The 22,165-nt window shown below is 39.2% G+C and overlaps 2 protein-coding genes across 3 annotated transcripts; one reads left to right on the top strand and one right to left on the bottom strand.

Moving 5' to 3' along the window:
• Window positions 1-339: 339 nt before the first annotated feature.
• On the top strand, window positions 340-14,213 carry LOC146515867 (thromboxane-A synthase-like). Of its 2 annotated transcripts, none has more exons than XM_085167855.1 (14): window positions 340-435; window positions 3,833-3,977; window positions 5,432-5,525; window positions 5,874-5,926; window positions 6,394-6,490; window positions 6,611-6,727; window positions 6,868-6,956; window positions 7,066-7,214; window positions 7,536-7,666; window positions 7,765-8,121; window positions 8,221-8,309; window positions 10,914-11,051; window positions 11,878-12,040; window positions 12,239-14,213. In XM_085167855.1, the coding sequence occupies exons 2-14, from the start codon at window positions 3,877-3,879 to the stop codon at window positions 12,350-12,352; spliced, it is 1,692 nt and encodes a 563-aa protein (XP_085023981.1). In that variant the 5' UTR covers window positions 340-435; window positions 3,833-3,876; the 3' UTR covers window positions 12,353-14,213. The 2 variants fall into 2 exon arrangements, with proteins under 2 accessions (XP_085023981.1, XP_085023982.1); XM_085167856.1 differs by lacking the exon at window positions 340-435 and adding an exon at window positions 3,195-3,703.
• Window positions 14,212-20,634, bottom strand: parp12a (poly (ADP-ribose) polymerase family, member 12a). Its single transcript, XM_085167851.1, has 11 exons — window positions 20,138-20,634; window positions 19,032-19,167; window positions 18,668-18,932; window positions 18,404-18,574; window positions 18,091-18,280; window positions 17,777-17,951; window positions 17,386-17,615; window positions 17,206-17,293; window positions 16,955-17,085; window positions 15,728-15,876; window positions 14,212-15,540 (listed from the first exon to the last, which is right to left on the bottom strand). The coding sequence occupies exons 1-11, from the start codon at window positions 20,449-20,451 to the stop codon at window positions 15,284-15,286; spliced, it is 2,106 nt and encodes a 701-aa protein (XP_085023977.1). The 5' UTR covers window positions 20,452-20,634; the 3' UTR covers window positions 14,212-15,283.
• Between the last annotated feature and the right edge of the window lie 1,531 nt (window positions 20,635-22,165).

The raw sequence follows: 22,165 nt of genomic DNA, 5'->3' as shown, positions 1-22,165 counted from the left end.
CAGAACACACAAGAAATGAAAATCCTCTGTGTCCCAGTCTAAAGGAGAATCACGCTATATTTGCTGTTACCTGAAATTAAACCCACATTCTGTATATGGCGATCTATCTGTACCAAATACCCAGAAACGACAGGAAAAGACTCTGTACAGTACCATCCAGAAAAAAAAATCATTGAATATTTTAAATATATTCTGTAAAAGTAACAATGTTATGTTTGGTATTATCATCTTGTGCTTCCGTACGAAATAATTGGGCATGTTTAATATAACAATGTCACAAACGTCTCTCTGGGAAACGCAAGAAGAGCCTTTCCACTCCGGTGCAGATGGGGGCAGTAGACGACACAGCTTCCTGTGGAGTGACGAGCTGTTGTCAAAAAGAGGAAGACGTGACTATTATATTTACAAAACTCGGCGAAGGACGAAGAAGGTGAGGTGAGTGTGTGTTTCCCATATGCTGAATGTTGCGGTGTTAATATTATAAAGACATAAGTAATAGAAACATGTTAGTGATATTAGTTAGATGGAAACCTTTATTTCATCAGCAAGCTAACCTAGCATCACATGAGCAAATGAGTTGTGCGCCACATATATCTCATTAATAAATGAGAGAAAAAAGGTAGGTTAGGTTTCACTTGTTCCGTGGTTAGTGGTCCCTACAGATCCATCTAAACTAGTGATGGGCAGATGAAGCTTCATGAAGCACTGAAGCTTTTCATCCAATTGGTTCACCCAGGCGCAAAGCATCTTGAAGCTTCATTTGCTCTAGTAGGACACCTACTGGACGTAAAAATATTAGTTGACATGAATTTGAAGAGTGTGGCCTTTTGCACACAACCTGTAAATGTCAACAACAAAAGGAGTGTGTAAAACATGTATCAATCAATCAATCTTTATTTATAAAGCACTTTTCATACAAAGATGTAGCACAAAGTGCTTTACATGGTTAAAAGCAGCCCACCCCGCCCTCCGACTCACTCCCCACACTTTCATTAACATAAACGATCATGGATACCCCCACCCCACAACGCACACACACGCAATTAAAGAGTAAAATTGGGCTGGGCACACATGAGCCAGGTGAGGAAACACTATCACAGGGAGCCGTCTGCACCGGGAGCCAGTCACAGACCGCAGCCTCCAGGCTGGGCACACAGCAGGAGGGAGGCAAAGAAGCCCCCCAGCCAGGCTGAGAAGACCCACAGAGCCCCAGCAGCCACGGTTGATCACAGCCCCGGTGCAGAGAGCCCCCTCCAAGGAAACACTGGAGATATGACCTAATAAGAGTATATACAGAATAAATAAAATAAAATAAATAAGAATGGGATACAATATAAATAGAGTAAGAAGATAAAAAATGAATAAGAATAAAATCAATAAATATTAGGTAAAACCTAAATTAATAATATAAATAGAATAACAGGATAGAATAAATAAACGTTAAGTAAAAGCTAAATTAAAAAGGTGGGTCTTGAGCCTGTTCTTAAAAACATGTACGTTCTCTGCGGCCCTGAGCTCCTCCGGCAGGCTGTTCCACAGACGAGGTCCATACCACTGAAAAGCTGCCTCTCCGTGAGTATGTGTCCTGACTTTAGGGACAATCAAAAGGCCAGTGCCAGAGGACCTCAGGGTCCGCGAGCGTTCATATGGTAAAAGCAAATCTGAGAGATAAGAAGGCCCAAGACCATCAAGACATTTAAAAAAATATACTTTAAAAGTATATTGTAGTGATGGCAGTATACTGTGTATATTTATACTGGCAGTATGGAAAATGATCATTTGGAAATGCTTAAAATGGAAATGATCATTTACTGTGCGGTGAGGTGTGGTTGGGGTGTGAACAGTGGTTGTGCTTTTGTAACGGTGAGGTATGGACAGCTACACACTGAGGCCTGCCTGTTCACATTTTATTCTGCAAAAACTAAATTTCCACTGCTTTTATGACCTTTTTAGTGGGGAGAACATAGCTAGGATTTAATGATTTAACAAATCTTTTAAATCCTTTGTCCTCCACAATGCTAAATGGCTGGGAGTCCTCAATCACCATGCCAACCAGGTCTTCATCTATTTGTTGTTCTCCTGAGGAAAGAAAATAAAAACAAAGCACAAATATAAATATCACACACGTAACTTATTACAGTTGTATAATATTGTTATATAATTTAGTAACATTACTGCATGCTTTATTATCATTGCATTTGATGGCTCACCTGGTCTTGCTCCACAATCGGTGTTCCCCTTATTCTCATGCAAAGCTCTGTAGTGCCTAAGCATGGATGAGGTGTTGTTGTTATATCCCAGCTCCCTGGCACATAGCAACACTTCACCTTGTACAAAAGTAAAGACAGCTTAACATATGTTTTATTGCACCATCAGTATTATGAAAATACATCTTCTGTTGAAATTCACATACCTTGTTGGGAGGAATAAAATCAAAATGTTCCCACACAGGGGAGGACATCCTCCTTTTCTTAGCTGGCTCCATTCTCTCCTGACTTTATCTCCTCACTCTCATAAACCTCCAAACTGTCTCCAAACTCTCACTAACCGCAACTCTCCATCAAACACCCACATTTTGAATGAAGTCTGAGGGGTTTATATCGCTGTCATATCTCGCGGCAAAGTTCAAACCGCTTCGTGAACCAGTCACGTGGTACAGCTGGGTAGCGAGGCTTCGGACGTCATCGTTTTCAGCTCCTCCCATAAATGAAGCAAGCCTTGATACACGCGTCGCGGAAACGCCCCCTCAATTACAAGCTTTGAAGCCTCGATACAGAACGTCACATCACTAATCTAAAGTATTTATATAAAATGACTTTTACCTTGCTATATAACACTTCTGATCAAATCAAATCAAGTCACTTTTATTGTCACATCACATGTGCAGGTACACTGGTACAGTACATGTGAGTGAAATTCTTGTGTGCAAGCTTCACAAGCAACAGAGGTGTGCAAAGTACAATAAGATAAGAACAAGCAAATATAAGAATGGCTAAATCTGAGAATTATATGAATAAATATATGTACAATATGAGAGTTTATGCATGTTTCTGAATGTATACTAAATATGTATGTCTACGTGTGTATATATATGTGATTAAATTAAATATATGCAAATTAAATAGAGTAAAAATAAAATAAAATATATAAAATATACAGAGGTTGGTAGTTGGATATTGTGCAAAACAGCTGTCTCTCAGTCTGCTGGTACGGGACCGGATGCTGCAGAACCTCCTTCCTGATGGAAGTAGTCTGAACAGTTTATGGCTGGGGTGAATGGAGTCCTTGATGATCCTCCCCGCTTTCCTCAGGCACCGCTTCCTGTAGATGTCCTGGAGGGAGGGAAGCTCACCTCCAATTATCCTTTCAGCACACCGCACTACTCTCTGGAGAGCTTTGAGGTTGTAAGCGGTGCTGTTGCCATACCAGGTGGTGATGCATCCAGTGAGGATGCTCTCAATGGCACAGCGATAGAAGGTCCTGAGGATGCGGGGGCTCATGCCAAATCTTTTCAGTCTCCTGAGAAAGAAGAGGCGCTGTTGCGCCTTCTTCACTGTTTTGTTTGCCCTCAGGGTTGGAGCTTCCTGTTTCAGCTTCTGCCTTTCTCTGCTGTGGTGATTTCCGACGTTTCTGTCTGTTTTTATGTCTTATAACTTTACTTCAGCTGGTAAATACTCTGTAGGCAAAAAGATTTATGAAGGGGGTATATAATTCTTTTGTTTTAAAGACCTGTTTTGCAAGTATTTTTATGGCTTCCTGTTTTTGTACGTGCATTATAATCAATCTAGTTCTTTTTGTTAACTTAAACCCTTTTTCTTGTTTTTCTGCGCAGGAACTTTCATCTCATTCTGATGATAGAAAACAACATTTTCCAACATGCAGGCTGTAGGTGACTTTTTAAACGCGTTCAACATTGAGGTCAGCAGAATATCTGTGACACTCAGCCTCTTCCTCATTTTCCTCGGTCTCCTTTACTGGTGAGTGAACAAATGTCGAGTATTTGTTTATTTATGATAGACAGTCGGACAGTTTTTGGATAATGACACATTTTATGTCAGTTTTTCTCTGTACTCCACCACACTTAGCTGGAAATAAAACCTTAGTATGTTTATTTGTGACATGTTGTTCTGCTGTGAAAATACAGCAATATATACTATATGTTACATATTATGAATATCCACAGTCGCCCATTTTCATAGACTCAAAGGTAATTGGACAATTGACTGATAAGCAGGGGAGGCCTGTTCCCACATTATTTCATGGCAAACTAAGCACTTAAAAGGAGTTGATTATTGAACTTACATTTTGGTCGCTGTTCACATGAACTCTCAATATGAGATGTCAGTGAAGGAAAAAGAAGGTATCATTAGGATAAAAAAATAAAATAAAACTATCTAAGACAATAAAAAAACCTTCAGGAGTGGGCAGATCAAAGGCGATTCAAGTTAGTTATCTGATTTCAACCCAGTAGATCATGTTTTTCATTTATTAAATACAAAACCAAAGGCAGTAATACTCCAAAACAAACAGCGACCGAGGGCAGCTACAGTATACTGTTATCGCTACGTGTTGGATACACTGTGTATGTTAACGCAGGTCAACAGCAAGCCAAACTCAATTTTCATGAGCCAGGAAACTGAGCGTCTTGCTCCTTTATTACAGTCTTCTTGACGGCTTACAATCTTTTACAACTGTGGCTTGAATAGCTCGATGAAAGTGTTGAGTGAAAAGCCATTGCTTTCGATGGTGTATATAAAGATTCAGGCCACAGGAGATGAAGTTTAAACACAGATAGGCAGGTTTTCTGTACAATGCTTTTTCCTAACTTACTGCAGCGTCTGCTTCCCACAATGCATTGCGAACACAGATTACTCCTTCAAAATAAGATACAGAAAAACTAATGCTGACTGTATAGAACATATTTTTAACTAAATGACTCTCTTTTTTAACATAAATTACCACAGATGAAATATGACATTTTATCACTAAATTATTATGAACCATTTTTTAATCTTTTACTGGGGACAGAACATACAGTAAATCCCTAGCAGAACATCTCAAGGGAAGAAATCCATCTAGTGATGGCTGTGAGTTCTGGACTTAAAAACAATATTGTACATTTAATTATGTTAGTTTGTCCAATTATTTTTGAGTCTCGGAAAATGTAAGAGTATGTATACAAATAGCTGTAATTCCTTAATAATGTAATACAATGCTTTTGTTAAACTCTTTGAATCACTGTGGATGTGTACAGGAAATGCATTATTAGAAAAAAATGTATGGTCCTAAGTTAACGATATGTAGACCAAAGGACTATAAGGATGGTGTGGATAGCATTTAACTGAATGTTGTATCTGTGTTCTTTAATGTGCTTGATGTTTAATCCTTTCATTCACAACACATCATCACATTTCTGCACTTTTGCCTGTAGGTATTCAGTCCGTCCCTTCTCAGTCCTCTCAGGATATGGCATCAAACATCCAAAGCCAGTGCCTTTCTTTGGCAACTTATTCATGTTTCAGCAGGTAAGATACAGTGTAACAAACATCTGCTTCATTTTGTGTCAAACTGGGAGGGTTTAAAGGTTGCAATCTACATCTATTGTCATTTTTAAAGATATTCTGATGCAGTGAAGTAAAAATACAGCTGAATAATATGCAACATTTGTTCCATTAAGCTCCTGTTTAAACTTTTTATTTTCAGTTTATATAGGGTTGTCAGTTGACCATTATGTTTTATAAATTGATCACTTATAAGGTCATGGCTGTGATAAGCCGATGTGCTGTTAACCTTTTCTGTGATTTCAGTTATACAAATAGTAAATAATGTGGATATTTTTAGTCTGATGTTTTTGTTTTCCACTTTCTTTTCAGGGTTTTTTCAAACCTATGAGTTATGTAATAAAAACACATGGTAGAGTTTGTGGGTAAGTAAAAAAAAAAAAAAAATCAGCATCTACTAAAATTACTATTGTGGAAAAATAGCAAACTGAACATTTGCAAAGAGATCAGTACACCTGGATTATTATTTTATAACAGCATTGACACAGAAACTAATAATAACTCGTGCTACTGCATTTGCTTTCTATGTAGTTCTAGGAGTTTTCCTCCCACAGAAACAGAGACACCTGCTGATAAAGAATGCACAAAAATGGACTCATTGCCTTGGATTTAGATTAATAGCTGTTTATCTTTTATTTCTGTGCACACACCATTTGCACAGGAAAGTTTATATTACATCGCAATAGTGCTTCAAAGTTGAAAAAGTAGCAACAGTAGTAACATTTTAATTTTTCTGCATTCTGAAATGACGCAAATACTTTACTTAACATCAAAGGTTTTTGTTTGTTTTGGCTGGTATCTCACTCATATTGTATACATCGGCATATTTCAGGTATTATTTGGGGCGCAGACCAGTCGTGATAATAGCGGATCCTGATATGCTCAGACAGTTGATGGTCAAGGACTTCAGTAGCTTCCCTAATAGAATGGTGAGGACATTAGACGGAGCGTTTAGATGCACGATGTTTGTTCAGCAATTATTCCCACACAAACTTACTTCATGGGCTGTAATGGATTTTTGCGTTTGTGCTCTTGTCTCGTTTTTGCAGGCTTTTCGCTTTGCCACCAAGCCCATGACTGACTGTCTACTCATGCTGAGGAACGAACAATGGAAGCGAGTACGGAGCATCTTGACCCCATCCTTCAGCTCTGCCAAACTGAAAGAAGTGAGACATTAACATTTCTATTACTTGTTAGAAAATGCATTGCAAAGTATTTGAATTTTCTATTTTGTGATGTAATGACTCACTAAAGGGTTTTGGCAGGACTGGTTTGAGTCTCTCATGATTTATCTTTTTGAGTATAGATGGTTCCTTTGATCAACATAGCCATCGATGCCCTGATGAAGAATTTAAACGGCCACGCTGAGTCAGCACAGGCCTTTGACATCCACAAGTAAGTACAAAAACAATAAAAAACAAATGCTGAAAGAATCATTTTTATTTAAAATTTTCAATCTTCTCTTTAATTAATTGATTTATTTTTGGTATATGCTTTCCTACAGGTGCTTTGGCTACTTTACCATGGATGTTATTGCCAGTGTGGCATTTGCAACTCAGGTGGACTCGCAGAACAACCCAGACGACCCGTTTGTCCACCACGCTCAGATGTTCTTCAATTTTTCCTTCTTCAGGCCCATTTTGTTATTTTTCAGTTAGTCATCAATATTACTTAATTATTGCTTGAATTTAAGAGATTTATTTAGGACATTAAAAGAGGAAGATAAATATATTTAGGAATGTGAAAAATTGTACATCGTTTTAGACTAATCCTAAAAAGAAGTTTTTGGAATTGTAATTAATTTTAATAATTTCTAAGTAATTAGAAGATTTATAGAGGAAGACAATAAGATATATTAATTAATGCATTGTTTAGATTTCAACGTTACCACAGTGTTATCGGGAATTCTTAATGCAAAGTTTTTTTAAGGCATTTCATAATTACATCTGCGAATTTGTGTCTTACTGTCTTCAGTGGCTTTTCCTTTCCTTGCCGCTCCCATGGCAAAACTTATCCCCAATGAAAGACGAGATAAGATGAATAATTTCTTCATTAACAGCATTCAGAAGATCATCAAGCAGCGAGAGGAGCAGCCTCCTGAGGAGGTGAATCTCAGACAGTTAACACAGCCGTCTCCCTTCATCATTTGTTTGAAATAAATATTTACCGTTTTCTTTTGTTTCTTTTTTCTTTTTACATGTAGAGGCGTAGAGACTTCCTTCAGCTGATGTTAGATGCTCGAACCACCAAAGAGATTGTGTCGTTGGACCACTTTGACACATCTAATGACCCCGAGGAGATCGAACACAGGAACCAGGAGACCCAGCCTTCGGGCTCGGTTCAGGAAAATGACCCTCCTCATTCACAGGAGCCGTCTGTCAGGCGTCCACAGAAAAAGATGATGACTGAGGATGAGATTGTTGGTCAGGCTTTCGTCTTCCTCCTGGCAGGCTATGAAACTAGTAGCAACACTCTGGCGTTCACCTGCTACCTCTTGGCCCTCCACCCTGAATGTCAACTCAAAGTACAGAAAGAGGTGGATGATTTCTACACTAGACATGTGAGTGTTTTACGTTGTGGTGCTTTGTTTTGTTTTTTTTTGCATGCTGCATGTTATTTTGGACAGTTATCGATTATATTCATGCTACTGTTGTTGAAGGAATCACCTGATTACACAAATGTCCAGGAGCTGAAGTATTTGGACATGGTTATATGTGAAGCATTACGCCTCTACCCTCCTGGATTCAGGTAAAGAAGGATGTTAAGTGGAAACAGGGTGGTATTTATTTATAGCACTTTGGAGGATAGCCCATATTTAATCATGCATGTATACCATACAACAAGGAGATAAAATGTACACGTCACTGCTTCTCTTGCATATACTGCTTTGCAAGAGTAGGTTGGGCCCATTGGGGAAGGGAGAATGGTGCCATGGCCCACCAAACGCTGACCGCCAGATTTAAGGTGGTGATGCAGATGTTAAAAAAAAGAAACGATGCAGATATTTCAATCTATTATTAGGATTCTTGCAGCTTCAGCTGTTACAGGGATTAAATGTTGGTTAACTGTTGTTACATTTAGCCTAAAAGTAATGTAACAAGTTGCAATCCACTTAAAACTTTAGCTGTCTTTCTTTTACACTGTTGCACACGTACACACTGAAACGTGAAGTAATTTTGGCAGGGTGCTCTAAATAAATGAACCACTGCTGATCTACTGGGATCTTTGTGCACCATTCCTGGGGTTTAATGATTCTATAAAGAAACAATATCCAGTTAGCAGCAGTTCTCTGGGTAAAAATGTTGATGCCAGAAGTCTGAGGAGAATATCCAGGCTGCTTTGAGCTGATAGAAGGAACGAGTAATTCAAATAACCACTCACTACAGCTGAGGTATGCATCTCTGACTGCACAGAACATTGAATCTCATTGAACATTGAATTTGAATTGCCTCTCCTGTAACCTAAGAACAGGGAAGTGAGGCTGAAGGTCACATGGGCTCACCAAAATAACAGAAGATTAGAAAAATATTGCCTGCTCTCACCAGTTGGACATTTGGATGGTGTTGTATTTCTTGCACAGCATTAAAGCATGCAGTCATCCTGCCTTGCATCAACAGTTCAGGCTGTTGGGGATGTAATGGTGTGGGGGATATTTTCCAGGCACACTTTGGGCCCCTTATTACTAGCTGAGCATTATTTAAACGTCACTATCTGTCTGAATATTGTTGCTTATCATCTCCATTACTTTATGTAAAAGAAAGTTTTCAGGCTCTTTGCTGTCCTGTGATAAAGGAAATCGACCCCATGATTCAGTAGCTCGTAGAACCAGGTGTACAAGGAATAACTTGAAGTAATGGTTTTCATTAGGGCTGCCACAAACGATTATTTTGATAGTCGACTAGTCACCGATTATTTTTGCCATTAGTCGACTAATCAGATCATCATCCATTGGACGTACAACATACAGCTTATTGCACCAGCAGCATCTGCTCTTATATAACTATCATTAGCTTACAGTTTTAAGTGTTTAAGGTATGTGCTAACTAAAAATAAAGACAAGATGGTAGTTTATTAAATTTTAATGAAGTTTGCAGATTGTTTCGGTGAAGTTTAATAAACTCCTTGCTATCTAAAATATAACAGGACACCGGAGTAAATTCTTGAGCATCTCACACTTCTGATAATCAGTTTTCTGTTTGACTTTTATTCAGCTGTGTAAAAACTATAACTTTAATCTCAGCAAAACCGATTCACTCAGGAACAAATAAAATACTGAAAAAAGCCAAACAATAACATTTTTAAGTTATCTAAGTGACTTATATATATTTAACCTGAGTAGCGAAAGACGGTGGTGGGTTTGAAAACGAGTCCGGTGTTCTCACGGTTCTAGTTAGCCTTGCCCCCGGCTAGCTATCAAGCTAGTGGGTAACAGACGTCTCCGAAAACGTCGGAGCGCTTTTGAAAATATGTGGTGTCTTGATAAACTGAGCAGATATTTGAGGTTTACACAGCTATATTCTCGCCTGAAAATATGTTAAACGTTTATTTTGTGACCCAGAAAGAATAATAAGAGTAATATTAAAACTAACTAGCTGCCGCCATTGTTGGAAACTGAGCTGGGCTGCGCTATGAATTCTGGGACACAGCTGCTTCTTCTTCGGGGTTTAACCACAGCTGGCGTCCTTGTACATGCAGTGCTGCCATCTTCTGTCTCAGTCCGTTATTACACTCTTAAATCCTACTACTTATTCCTGTGGCTTTTGTGATCTTACAAAGCTTCAAACGACGCCTCGACTAGTAAATCAGTCGTCGACGATTTTGATAGTCGACGTAATCGTGACTAGTCGACTAATTGTGGCAGCCCTAGTTTTCAGTATAACTTTATCAGTCTCACAGCAGTGTGGAGAAATTTGCCCACTCGTCTCTCAATGTTGCTTCAGTCTTTCTCATTACTTGGGTAAGATTAACAATTGTCTTGAATTATTCCAGTTGTGAATAATCTCGCTCACTATAGAACAACAGACCTGAAGTTGATTTCTGACCATGCCTGTATTGATGAACAGGAACAGCTGCTTCTCTAAACTGATACTTTTCCTCCTTGGCACTGAGTTAACACGAACCGTTTTATATCTTTTATAGATGTCAAATTATCGATCAATCAATAAAATGCATTTGATTAACTGCAACTAGCTGCTAATTACCCTCTTAACTCATGAAGTATGTAGTTTTTCACTGGACTGCAGAGTCCTGTGAAAGATTTTTTTGACTTTAAAAATAAAAGCTATATATAATGATTTTATTCTTAATATAATTTAATTGTATTACGTTAATTCCGTATTTTGTCCCATTAAGGTTTGCACGAGAAGTTGACCATGACTGTGTAGTGAATGGCCAATTCCTTCCTAAAGGAATAACAGTGGAGATCCCTGCAGGCTTCCTCCATTATGACCCGGAACATTGGCCAGAGCCTGAGGAGTTCATCCCAGAGAGGTGCTTCAGTCTACTTCTAATAAATGACGAACGGAGCATATTCAAATTTAAAAATATCAACACTTGTAACTAACTTTGAAGTCAATCAAATGTTGATGTAATAACATGAATACAAGACAAATATTAACAACATACCTAAGGTGTTGTTCATCCATCTGTCTGGTGAAAGTACACCATGTGCAGTGCTGTGTGCCACGTCTCTGATCAAAGTCAAAGTACAGTGTACCAATTATACATTTTAATGCAGTAAAATAATCACTATCTGCCATTGCAATGGTCTGCTGCCTCCCAGCAGACCACAGCACACTATGCTCACCACAACTGAGAATCTCCATATTTTTTCTGTGGACATTGAAAGACATTCCCTTTTTGTATACAACCTCTGTGTTGGCCTCTGGATATATTAGAAAGATCCTTTTTAGTCACCACGGGCAACCGTTCATTATCCTTGTGGTGAACCACAAGATTTAATTTCATGTCCCAGTTTATTTTCTGATGATTAAGTAGCATTAAAGAAAACACGCAATGTCTCTTCATGCTATAACAATAACACACAGATATACCTTTCTATAAGACTGATGCCTCTAAAAGGCCAGCTGCTGTTTTAAACCGTTTCAAAAAAACCTTAAGCTTGTTGCCAGAAACGTACTTGTTCAGTTTGACTCTGTCCTTTGAGTTTTGAGCTTCACGTTGAAAAAGTTGCCTGGTCTTGCTTTTTCCAAATTAAAATCATCTCTAAAAGGAAACACATAACTGACAGGATGATTTTGTATTGGCACTGCCTTTAATTCTCCCCCAAAGCACCTAACCTGTGGATTATCCCCAGGTTTACGCCAGAGGCCAAGGCCAGTCGACACCCATTCGTATACCTACCGTTTGGGGCCGGCCCTCGTAACTGTGTGGGAATGAGGCTCGCCCAGCTTGAAATCAAAATGGCTTTAGTGCGGCTGTTCCAAAGCTTCAGCATTGTGGCCTGCTCTGAGACCAAGGTATTCATTTATTTATTGTACTAAAATGTGTATGCAATGTAAATGCTTGGACAGTCAGTAATAATGACCATAGAGGAGATGATAGGACATTAGAAAGTGCCGTAACTTTCAAACAATTCACTCATAATTTGTTAGCTGCCTTCATATTTGCTATGATGTTTACATAAATATGTAAAGATGCACTTCTTCTGTCTTCAGGTTCCTCTTGAGTTGAAGTCGTCAAGCACTCTTGGACCGAAGAATGGCATTTATGTGAAAATCACAAGAAGGGACCAAAGAGATGGTCCATTTATTTCTCCATCAGATGATTAGACACCAACCTGAGGCTCAGGGTCTTAGTGTATCAGGCCTTTCCTTTGATTTACAGCAAAGTATTTCCATAGTTACTGACATTCTGCATACCTCAATGATTCAGCCCACACAGTGATCTGAAAAGTGGTTATAATGATAATATTGCCGCTGTAATGATAAACACAGTGGCACAAAAGTGCAGTTGATCCAAGTGCTCTTTACCAGTCTCTCTCTTTTGGATACAGTTTAGGTCAGGGTGCACCATGCGGGTCATTCATTTGTGAGTGTGCTACAACACAACTCTGAATGGCACTTCTCACAGTCACACGTTGCCACTTTACGTGAGTCGAATTTACAAAATAATGACATTTTTGGCAAAAAAGTCGTGTTTTTTGTTACTGATACACTGAAATCTTTGATGGAGCATGAAGTGGTCGTAACTCTGTGCCACCAAAGCTGCTATTTGAGGGTGAAGTAAGTGGTTTTATAATAGGAAAGAAAATCTTTGTTGTTTGGTTCCTGATGACTCTTGTCCCTGTTACATGTCTCAGGATATGAAACACTCACTGCACTTTAACTCTGTGGGACAAAACATTAGAATCCTTTCATTACCTTTGTTGATGAACTCATTCATTATTATTATTATTGCACCTCATTGGAACATCAGTTTCCTATACTCATATCCAATCTGTCAATTTAGATTTTTGGCCATTACTTGAGAAACTGCAGTGCTGAAATGTAAATGATCTAAAAGTGTTTTATTGATGATTCATTCAAATCTTTCTAGCAAACAAAACGATCTGTTTAATTGATTTACATATGAAATGGGTGAAAGGTAGGGCTGCCACAAACATTTTGATAGTCGACTAGTCACCGATTATTTTTGCCATTAGTCGACTAATCGGATCATCATCCATTGGACATAAAACATACAGCTTATTGCACCAGCAGCATCTGGTGTTTAAGGTATGTGCTAACTAAAAATAAAGACAAGATGATAGTTTATTAAATTTTAATGAAATTTGCAGATTGTTTCGGTGAAGTTTAATAAACTCCTTGCTATCTAAAATATAACAGGACACCGGAGTAATTTCTTGAGCATCTCACACTTCTGATAATCAGCTGTCTGCTTGACGTTTATTCAGCTGTGTAAAACTATAACTTTAATCTCAGCCAAACCGATTTACTCAGGAACAAATAAAATACTAAAAAAAAGCCAAACAATAACATTTTTAAGTTATCTAAGTGACTTATATATGTTTAACCTGAGTAGCGAAAGACGGCGGTGGGTTTGAAAACGATTTGCCGGGAGTCCGGTGTTCTCACGGGCTCTAGTTAGCCTAGCCCCCCCCCCCCCGCTAGCTATCGAGCTAGTGGGTAACAGACGTCTCCGAAAACGTCGGAGCGCTTTTGAAATTATGTGGTGTCTTGATAAACTGAGCAGATATTTGAAGTTTACACAGCTACATTCTCGCCTGAGAATATGTTAAACCTTTATTTTTTGTGACCCAGAAAGAATAATAAGAGTAATATTAAAACTAACTAGCTGCCGCCATTGTTGGAAACTGAGCTGGGCTGCGCTATGAATTCTGGGACACAGCTTCTTCTTCTTCTTCGGGGTTTAACGGCAGCTGGCATCCTTGTACATGCAGTGCTGCCATCTTCTGTTTCAGTCTGTTATTACACTCTTAAATCCTACTACTTATTCCGGCGTCTTTTGTGATCTTACAAAGCTTCAAACGACGCGTCGACTATTAAATCAGTCGTCGACGATTTTGATAGTCGACGTAATCGTGACTAGTCGACTAATTGTGGCAGCCCTAGTGAAAAGCAGCTTGTTGTTGATGCAAATATATAAATAAAGTGGTAACATTACTCCATTTTCAGTTTTGCAATGTGTTTATTTTGCAACAAAACAAACAATCCAATTTTGTTCTGTATCTTAACACCAGATCATCTGTTGTCCTTGCTAAGGCTTGCACTGATGCACTTTGCTAAGCGTTTCTGCCTAAGGATATACTTCGAGCATGAAAGCAGAGATTTTGTGAGGGAAAAGGAAATGCGTACAGTTTCAAGTGTAAAATAAGGATTTTCTGATACATTTCAAGAAAAACCATTACAGTGATTTCAAGTTCAACTCGAAGTCCCTCCTCAAGATAATATTATAATACTGAAAATACTGCATACTATAATCAAATAGTTTGGTAGTTTTATAGTAACCTTTCTCACTCTCAACTTCTGACACATTATGATTAAAAGATTTCGAAGATTTGGAGAAATCACCACAATTTCAAAAGGCCGATGACTGCAACTTATTGAACTGCAATAAGAAAGTATCATGCAGGCAGCCTGGGCTGCTTTTTTCCCCTTTTTTTATATATAATTGCTGTAAAATTACTAAATTGTCATCTTTTAGGAACAAGTTGAATTTTCTTAAGCCCAAAATATTTGAGGAGTTGCGGTAATGTGAAGCGCACATGTTAAATATAGCAGAGCTGATTTTTCTCTCTGTGGTCAGACGACAGGACTTTGTGAGTGCTTTGTGCTTCTGAGACACACCAAGTATTTATAAACCTGGTCTTCTCTTCTTTCAGAAACTGGTTGAATTTTGTCTCTAACACAAACGGTAACAGAACTGAAAAAACTTACATGACACTGCATTTAAAACAGACATGAGAAGTCACTGAGCATGTCACAGGAATAAGAAGCTACATTTAAAATTAAAGGCTGTTTATACATTTGAGCTCTGAATAATCAAAATGTAAAATGATAACCTGTGGAGTGTTCATTAATTGCATTTTTTAAAAATTTTGTCATTATCTTTGTTAACTATCAAATTATTTAATCATTTTTCTACATTTGCAAAATTCTAAACTTTCAGATACACCACGAAACTAAAGAACATCCATCTACAGAGTTTCACTAGTCTGAAAAAAGAAGGCAAACTGCGACTTATGAGTAGTTGATAATGTATTCTGGGTAAATCTGCTGCTTTTCAAAGACAACGTAAATGCTGGGTTTGCTCTCAGAGTCAACGCAACTATCGTAGAGCGTTTTTCCGTTTGATTTTGGCGGCGGGCGAACGTACGTGCTTCTCCCCTTGGTGTAGTCCCCTACCAGGACCAGGGCAACAAACATAATCTTGTTTGGAGTTGCTCTGACACTGGCATATCTGTCGGAGTAAGATGCATCTTTGGCAAAGTAGCTCCCTAAAAATAAAAAAGTGTTACTGTTAATATAGTCCAAAGAAAAAAATGCTAGTGATTTAGTACTCAAGAGTTTTCTGGTGTTCATTTTGAGGAAGATGCATTCCTTTTATGGCTTTAAGGTATCAAATTTTAGCTACAATGTGTCCATTATACTACAAAAAGTGATGCAAAGATTGCTTTGCTGTACCTTTGCCATAGGCTGTGCCATGGACCCCACACATCCTCCAGTCAAAGTTTTGCTCACAGATGGCCTCTATCAGAGACTCGTCAGTCCCGTGGAACAAATACATCATTGAGGGGTCTCCTCCGTTCCTCCCCTTCATCTGCTCTTTCTGCCTGAACACAGTGTATGCCATTTAAGTGGAAACATCCTTCTTGCAGAGATTTGTGTGTAAAACCTTTCTGTCTGCATCCAGCTGCTTAATTTAGCATAAAGACTTGATATGAGGGGGGAAAAAACTAATAACCCCATCAGATAGCTAGTGAAGATTCAGCTATTTCCTGTGCCAGGCCAGAACTTAGGCTACGTTCACACTGCAGGTCTTAATGCTCAAATCCGATTTTTTTGTCTGCGTGTTCACGCTACAAAAACAATGCGACAGCAAACGCGCTCTAGTGTGAACCCTCAAAGCGGCATGCGCAAAAGAAGCCGTCACACACAACGCGCTCTGTTTAGACTCAGAGCAACAGTATTGTTTGACTGATGGCCCTTAATATAAAGACTTCAGATTTTACGTTTCCCAATTTTTGCTTTAAGTTATTTTGTTATTTACATAATAATGTAAATAACCTAATAATGATCCTTATTGCTGTTTTAGAGGAGCGCTGCTTCAAAGGATAGTTGCAGATTTCTGTCAGAATCTGCAGATTATACAGCACAAATAAAATGTTCACGTTTCTCCAACGCTGTCTTCCCAACAGTTTCACTAACATCTACACCGGATTGCCAGGAAGCGTTCACGATGTCTTCTCCGGCGCTGATAATTGGCGTCTGTCTTGTGTCAGTGACGTAAAAGGCGTATTTAATACGACATGACCATTCAAACAGCAGTCGCTTTCTAAAACATCGGATATGTATCGGATTCAGTACCACATACGAAAGTGACCCAGATCGGATTTGAAAATATCGGATTTGTGCCGTTCACACTGTCAGACCATGATCGGATATGGGTCGCACAGGGTCAAAAAATCGGATTTGATGCGCTTTCGCCTGCAGTGTGAACGTAGCCTTAGTCCAACACCTGCAAAGCAGTTTTGGTTTTTTTTCTCCACTTTTTAACAGTAACAAGTTCTGTTGTGTTGCTGCTGAGGTAAACTACACTGTGTAGAGTAGATTCACTATTTTATCACCTGGTTCCTCCAAAAGTTCAAATCATTTCTTTAAAAAAGCCAAAAATCTCTGTCAGTAATTTACCACTGGAAGACTCTCCACAGAGACGGGTTCTGGATCCTTTGGATGCTGTTAATTTTTTTCACCGGCATTGTGCTTCTAAATAAAGACTCAATCAGATTGTAATCTGGTGCAGATTGGGAGAGATGTATCAGCTGAAAGACAAGAATAAAGTGCAAATATACAAGTCAACAATAAAAGTAGAAATATGGGTTTAGTGTTTAGTAACACTGAGCACAGGGTTGGGTTTTTGTTTTTAAATAGAAGAAAGATACCTTGTATCCAAACTCAGGTATGGCATTTTTGTCCCAGTGCGAAGGTACGCTTTCAGCTGTGGAGGAGCTGGAGCTCTTTGATGACGTGCTGCAGAGAAGACATGCAGTATTCAGCAACCAACCAAGACTAGAAATATTTGAATAGCCTGAATCAATGTGCACAAGTGGAAGTCAAAATACCTCTTCAGCTTGTCCTCCACGTCATGAGCAGACACAAAGCGAGGCCTCCTCCTGACATCTCGCTTGGTTTTGAATTTTACATTCTGCTGATACATCGCCTGGTTTCCTGTCGCATCTTTGAAACGGAGAATATATTGCTGTTTGCCAGCACTGAACGGAATCTCTGTATCTCTGTCTTCAAGGTATACATTCTCCAGGGTTTCAGAAGTCACTGATGATTCCTCATCACCCTAAAGAGAACACAACAAGCAATCCACCAAGGTTTAGATTCCAAACATGCCAGCGATTAAATTACTTGGCATATCTAACTATAACACATCTGTTCCCTTAGAAAAGTTCTGTCAAGGGTGGCAAGATCTTCATACTCATTGAAAGAATCACAATAAGTCACCTTTCCATATTCCAACCATTTCCCACCATCGTCCTTCCAGTACCAGACCCACTGTGTAGTGAGAATGAAGTGAGGGGGCTTTGAGACCGAGGAGGCAGTGGACAGGCGACGAACTGGAGAGTTTCCATATCTCATGGTCCTGAAGTCCACCGACTGCTCACTTGGGGATGAAGAGCTAAGAGGGACGTCAATTCCATCAAAATTAATGGAAATCTATAGACCTGAGCTCATGTGAATAACAGTAATATGCATTTAATCTTTTACTGCAGATGCACCACAAACAGTTCATCTGTGTGTTCTGTTTCTTCGTGTACCTTTGAAGAGACAGAAATCTGAAAAGCCCTAAGCTGGACGAAGGTTGATCCATGCAGCTCGTCTCTTTTGCTGGGTCACAGTATGCCTTTTCAATTTCCTCCATAGTGGGCAAGTCCTTCCAGGTTACACCATCAGTGTCTAAAACCTGCCATCTGTAGGGCAGATGCCAGTGGACACGTGCACACTTGTCTATGAAAAACACAGACCAGCATTCATTTATTAGGCGGTGCACATATGGACATAGACCTATAGGTGTTGAGATGTTACTGTATTGTAGATATGAAAGGCAGCTTCCATCATCGTGACCATTACCTTTGAATCCGCAATGTCTGCGAATGAAATAAAGGCAGATTTCATTCATGTCAGCATTGCTCGGTGGCTTAGATGGACAAACAGAACTGGTTGGGGATCCAGGATTGCTGTGGGAAGACTGCTGGGAAGACTGCTGAGGCTGCTGAGTTGAGGGTCTTACCTCTGTTAGCACTACAGAAGAGAAACATTTATATTGTGTAGATTACTGGTCTTGCTGATTGACAAAAATCTGTGCAAGACATGTTTTTATAAAATCTGCTTTACCAGTGACACCAGTACCCTGCCTCTCCTGTTGACCCATGATGATGCATTTATTTCTGTAGATCTTGTGAAGGTTTTCAATATTCTCACGACTGAATCCTCGGAAGAGCTTCGTCGCATGTCCATCGAGGCCATGCTGTCTTTTGCACGAAGAGCCAAATTTGCAGTCACCCTGGAAAAAATGCTGGCAGACGTGGAGCTTTGTGCACGAGGTGGTGAATTTACATGAGCCGTGCTGACCGTTGCCCTTGTTGTAATGCGAGCATATCTAAAAGGAATCATAAAGGAGGATGAAGTTCACATAGTTTCAACAGAAGAACAAGACAATCTTCACAATTGCCTCCAAGTGCAAACCGCTAAAACATACCTCAGGAAGCAGATAAGGATCGTTCTGCAGTAACAGCTGGAACAGCTGTTTCTCTGTGAAATCATGAAGATTGTACTTCTTCAAAAGCTCTGCATTGTATGGAAATGCCACACTGTGTGGATTCTTACACTTCCCTCTGTAAATGACAACATGCCATCCAATTAAAATATTCTGTTTTACTTATATTTTTCAATATTATTGCTTTTGAGTTTAGTGTCTGAGCCAACGTATCTATAATTTTCAAAAACCTCATTTAAAGATGCATGCAGTGGTGTTAGTTCAAGTCATTATGCAAATGGCCTGCTTATAAGGTAGGGGACATCTGCATTCAGCTGAGACTAAAGAAGTCACTTGGATGAGTTTAACGTTTCTCCCACTAAAAACGTCGTATCCAGATGAAGGCGTGACCTTCAGCGTGAGCAGTAGGCTCTCTATCATTTATTTACATTATGAGTGTATTTGGGGAAAAAATGAGCAAAGTCCTGTAATTGAATTGTCAAATTGCTGCCATCTGCTGGTCAAAATGTTGCACTACAATCGTGCAAACATTAGGAAAAAATGGAGTGACCCAAATTCGTAAAATTCATCATGAATGCGAGGGAGCGCAGTCTCCATCAGGCCAAGCTAAAGTCACATTTAACAATTTTGATTACGGTGATGTCCACAATGTCTCATGAAATTCAGCTCGGTTTTTATGTAGTAAAAACAAGAGTTCTTATAAGGTCATGGTTATTCCATCATCATTCACTATTTACACTGAGTATTAAAAGCACTTTTCCCTGTGGGGTTTTATTTACACCTGTGTTCAGACTGAAGATTAATTGCTGTGGGAATGAGATCACTATGAAGCACCAATAAGATGACGATACGTTTCAACCATAGGCGATGACTAATAGCAGGAAAACAATTGAATCTGCGATTATTTGCTGGGCTTTAAAGTTTAAATCCACGCAAAGCCCTTTTGCGCTCTGCGTAGTTTATTGAAAAACCCCATCGTGAATGATTGAGCACCTTTTTGCTCATTTATGGCGGTGATAACTATCACCGAGTCTTTGTCATTATAGGAAAGCTTTCTACAAAAATAAATAAATAAATACGTCACTTACCCGAACGTGCACTCTCCGCAAACAAAATACTTGCACAGGTGTAACCCATCGCACTGCGGACACTCTCCAGCTTTTTTCTGACAGAGCCGCAGATTGGTTTTAGCCACTACCAGACTATCCGGGCCGATTATTTTACTTCCCGTCTTTCTTCTTTCTTTAATGGCTATTTTACCATCGTCAAAGAGCACAGCGCGTAGGACCGAATCCGCAACCGTGAATTTCTGTGCGAGCTGATCTTCTAATTTCCCGAATTCCAAACACCCCTGGTTGTCGCACAAGGTCTTGATGATGAATTTAGACAGAGTCGATGTCATTCTGCAAAGACATTTGTTCCTTTAGCTAAGAATTCCAAAGTAGCCTATATGGCTCTGACCGAAATCTCCGGCTACGCTCGGTTACTGGGAAATGAAACTGAAACTTAAACATAGAAAGGTTTGTATTATGGTTGCCCTGCCCAGAAGGAAAGTTATCGCTACAAGTTTTTTTAAAAATACGAAAATAAATAGATATTGTCACGAGGGCGAGATTGCGTAGCATATAAAATCTGAAAATAAAGTGAATTTTATCTTAAATTAGTAGTAGTGGATTTTCATGTGGTTGCATTAAATCTAAATGAATCGTAAAAAAGAAATGTAACAAGTGTCACCTGGCAGGAACTTTGACAAGGTAGTGGGTGTGTGAGATTAACTCACTCTGGCAGATAGGACAGCAACAGTCGCAACAAGGAGACCGATGGTAGATATGGTTATTAGTGACACAAAATGAAGGAAAGGTGGCAAAAGCAATGGGAGGAGGAGAGGAAAGGGCGATGGTTGTACAACATCCAAAGGAAAGTGGGGGAAATGAGAAGTACAGGACGAAACAGGAGAGAGGAGACGATTATATCTCGACTGACATTTGGACACACTGGCTTAAATAGCACATTATTTTTAATAGGTAAACACTGTACAGGGGAGTGTGACTGCAGTAGGGAACAGGAAACGATAGAACATGTTTTATTGCATTGTCAGAAGTATGATATGGGAAGGAGACAACTGATCAAAAAGCTGGACAATATGAAAGTGAAGTTGGACGTGTTTGATTTATTTCGCGTGAGCTCTTAAAGTGAAAGTTATCAGGCTGTATTTTGGTTTTTAAGGCAGACCCATTTGTTCGGGAGAATTTATTTATTTATTGTCATTTCGATCCACACTCCACACCAGTTGGTGGCGGTAATGCACCATTTTGCTGTTTGCCAACCGCCAATAAACCCTATACAGAAGAAGAAGAAGAATATTAACTCACTCTGGTGCGAGCAGTGTTGCCAATTTAGCGACTTTGTCGCTATATTTAGCGAGTTTTCAGACCCCCTAGCGACTTTTTTTTCCAAGAAAAGTCGCTAAAAAAAGACGTGAAAGCGCATATCGCTTTTACTCTCAACAAGAAGCGGGTGCTGTAACGCAGTCAGTTCTTCTTTTACTCTTATGCTGTTTTGTGGATCAGGTTTAAAACTACTAATAAACACACACACACAAAGTAACTCCACCAGAGTGCCTATTTCGGGTCACTTTTGCCGGTCCAAGCCCGGATTAAGGAGCAGGGTTGGAATTGTGACATTACAAAAAACAATAATTGCTAAAAGAAATTTAATTTGTAGTTCTAAATAAATTCTAACTGCATTTAGGACGTTTTTTGCTCACTTTATGTCTCGTCCACGATGTTATTTCTCTCTCTTAGGTTACAATTACATTAGCATGACCAATTATGCAAATTAGGTGATGACGTCATTTAGCGACTTCTAGCGACTTTTAGGACAACCAATAGCGATTTTCCTTACTGAGGAGTTGGCAACACTGGGTGCGAGTAGGTAATTCTGTAAATAAAGTTTTAATCAATCAAGTTGTAGATCGACTGCACCTCTGCTGTCCTTCTTTTTTATTCTTTTGGTTGATTTGTAATTTGGTTTTGGCTAGCCCGTCCAGCCGCAAAGGCTGTTATGAATGACTGAGAGTGAGTCTTGTAAAGGCGGACTAGCCTCTCTTCTTGTTT

The sequence above is a fragment of the Neolamprologus multifasciatus genome, chromosome 7 (assembly GCF_963576455.1).
Source record: "Neolamprologus multifasciatus chromosome 7, fNeoMul1.2, whole genome shotgun sequence".
NCBI classification, from domain to species: Eukaryota; Metazoa; Chordata; class Actinopteri; order Cichliformes; family Cichlidae; genus Neolamprologus; species Neolamprologus multifasciatus.
This window is presented reverse-complemented; position numbering and strand designations above follow the sequence as displayed.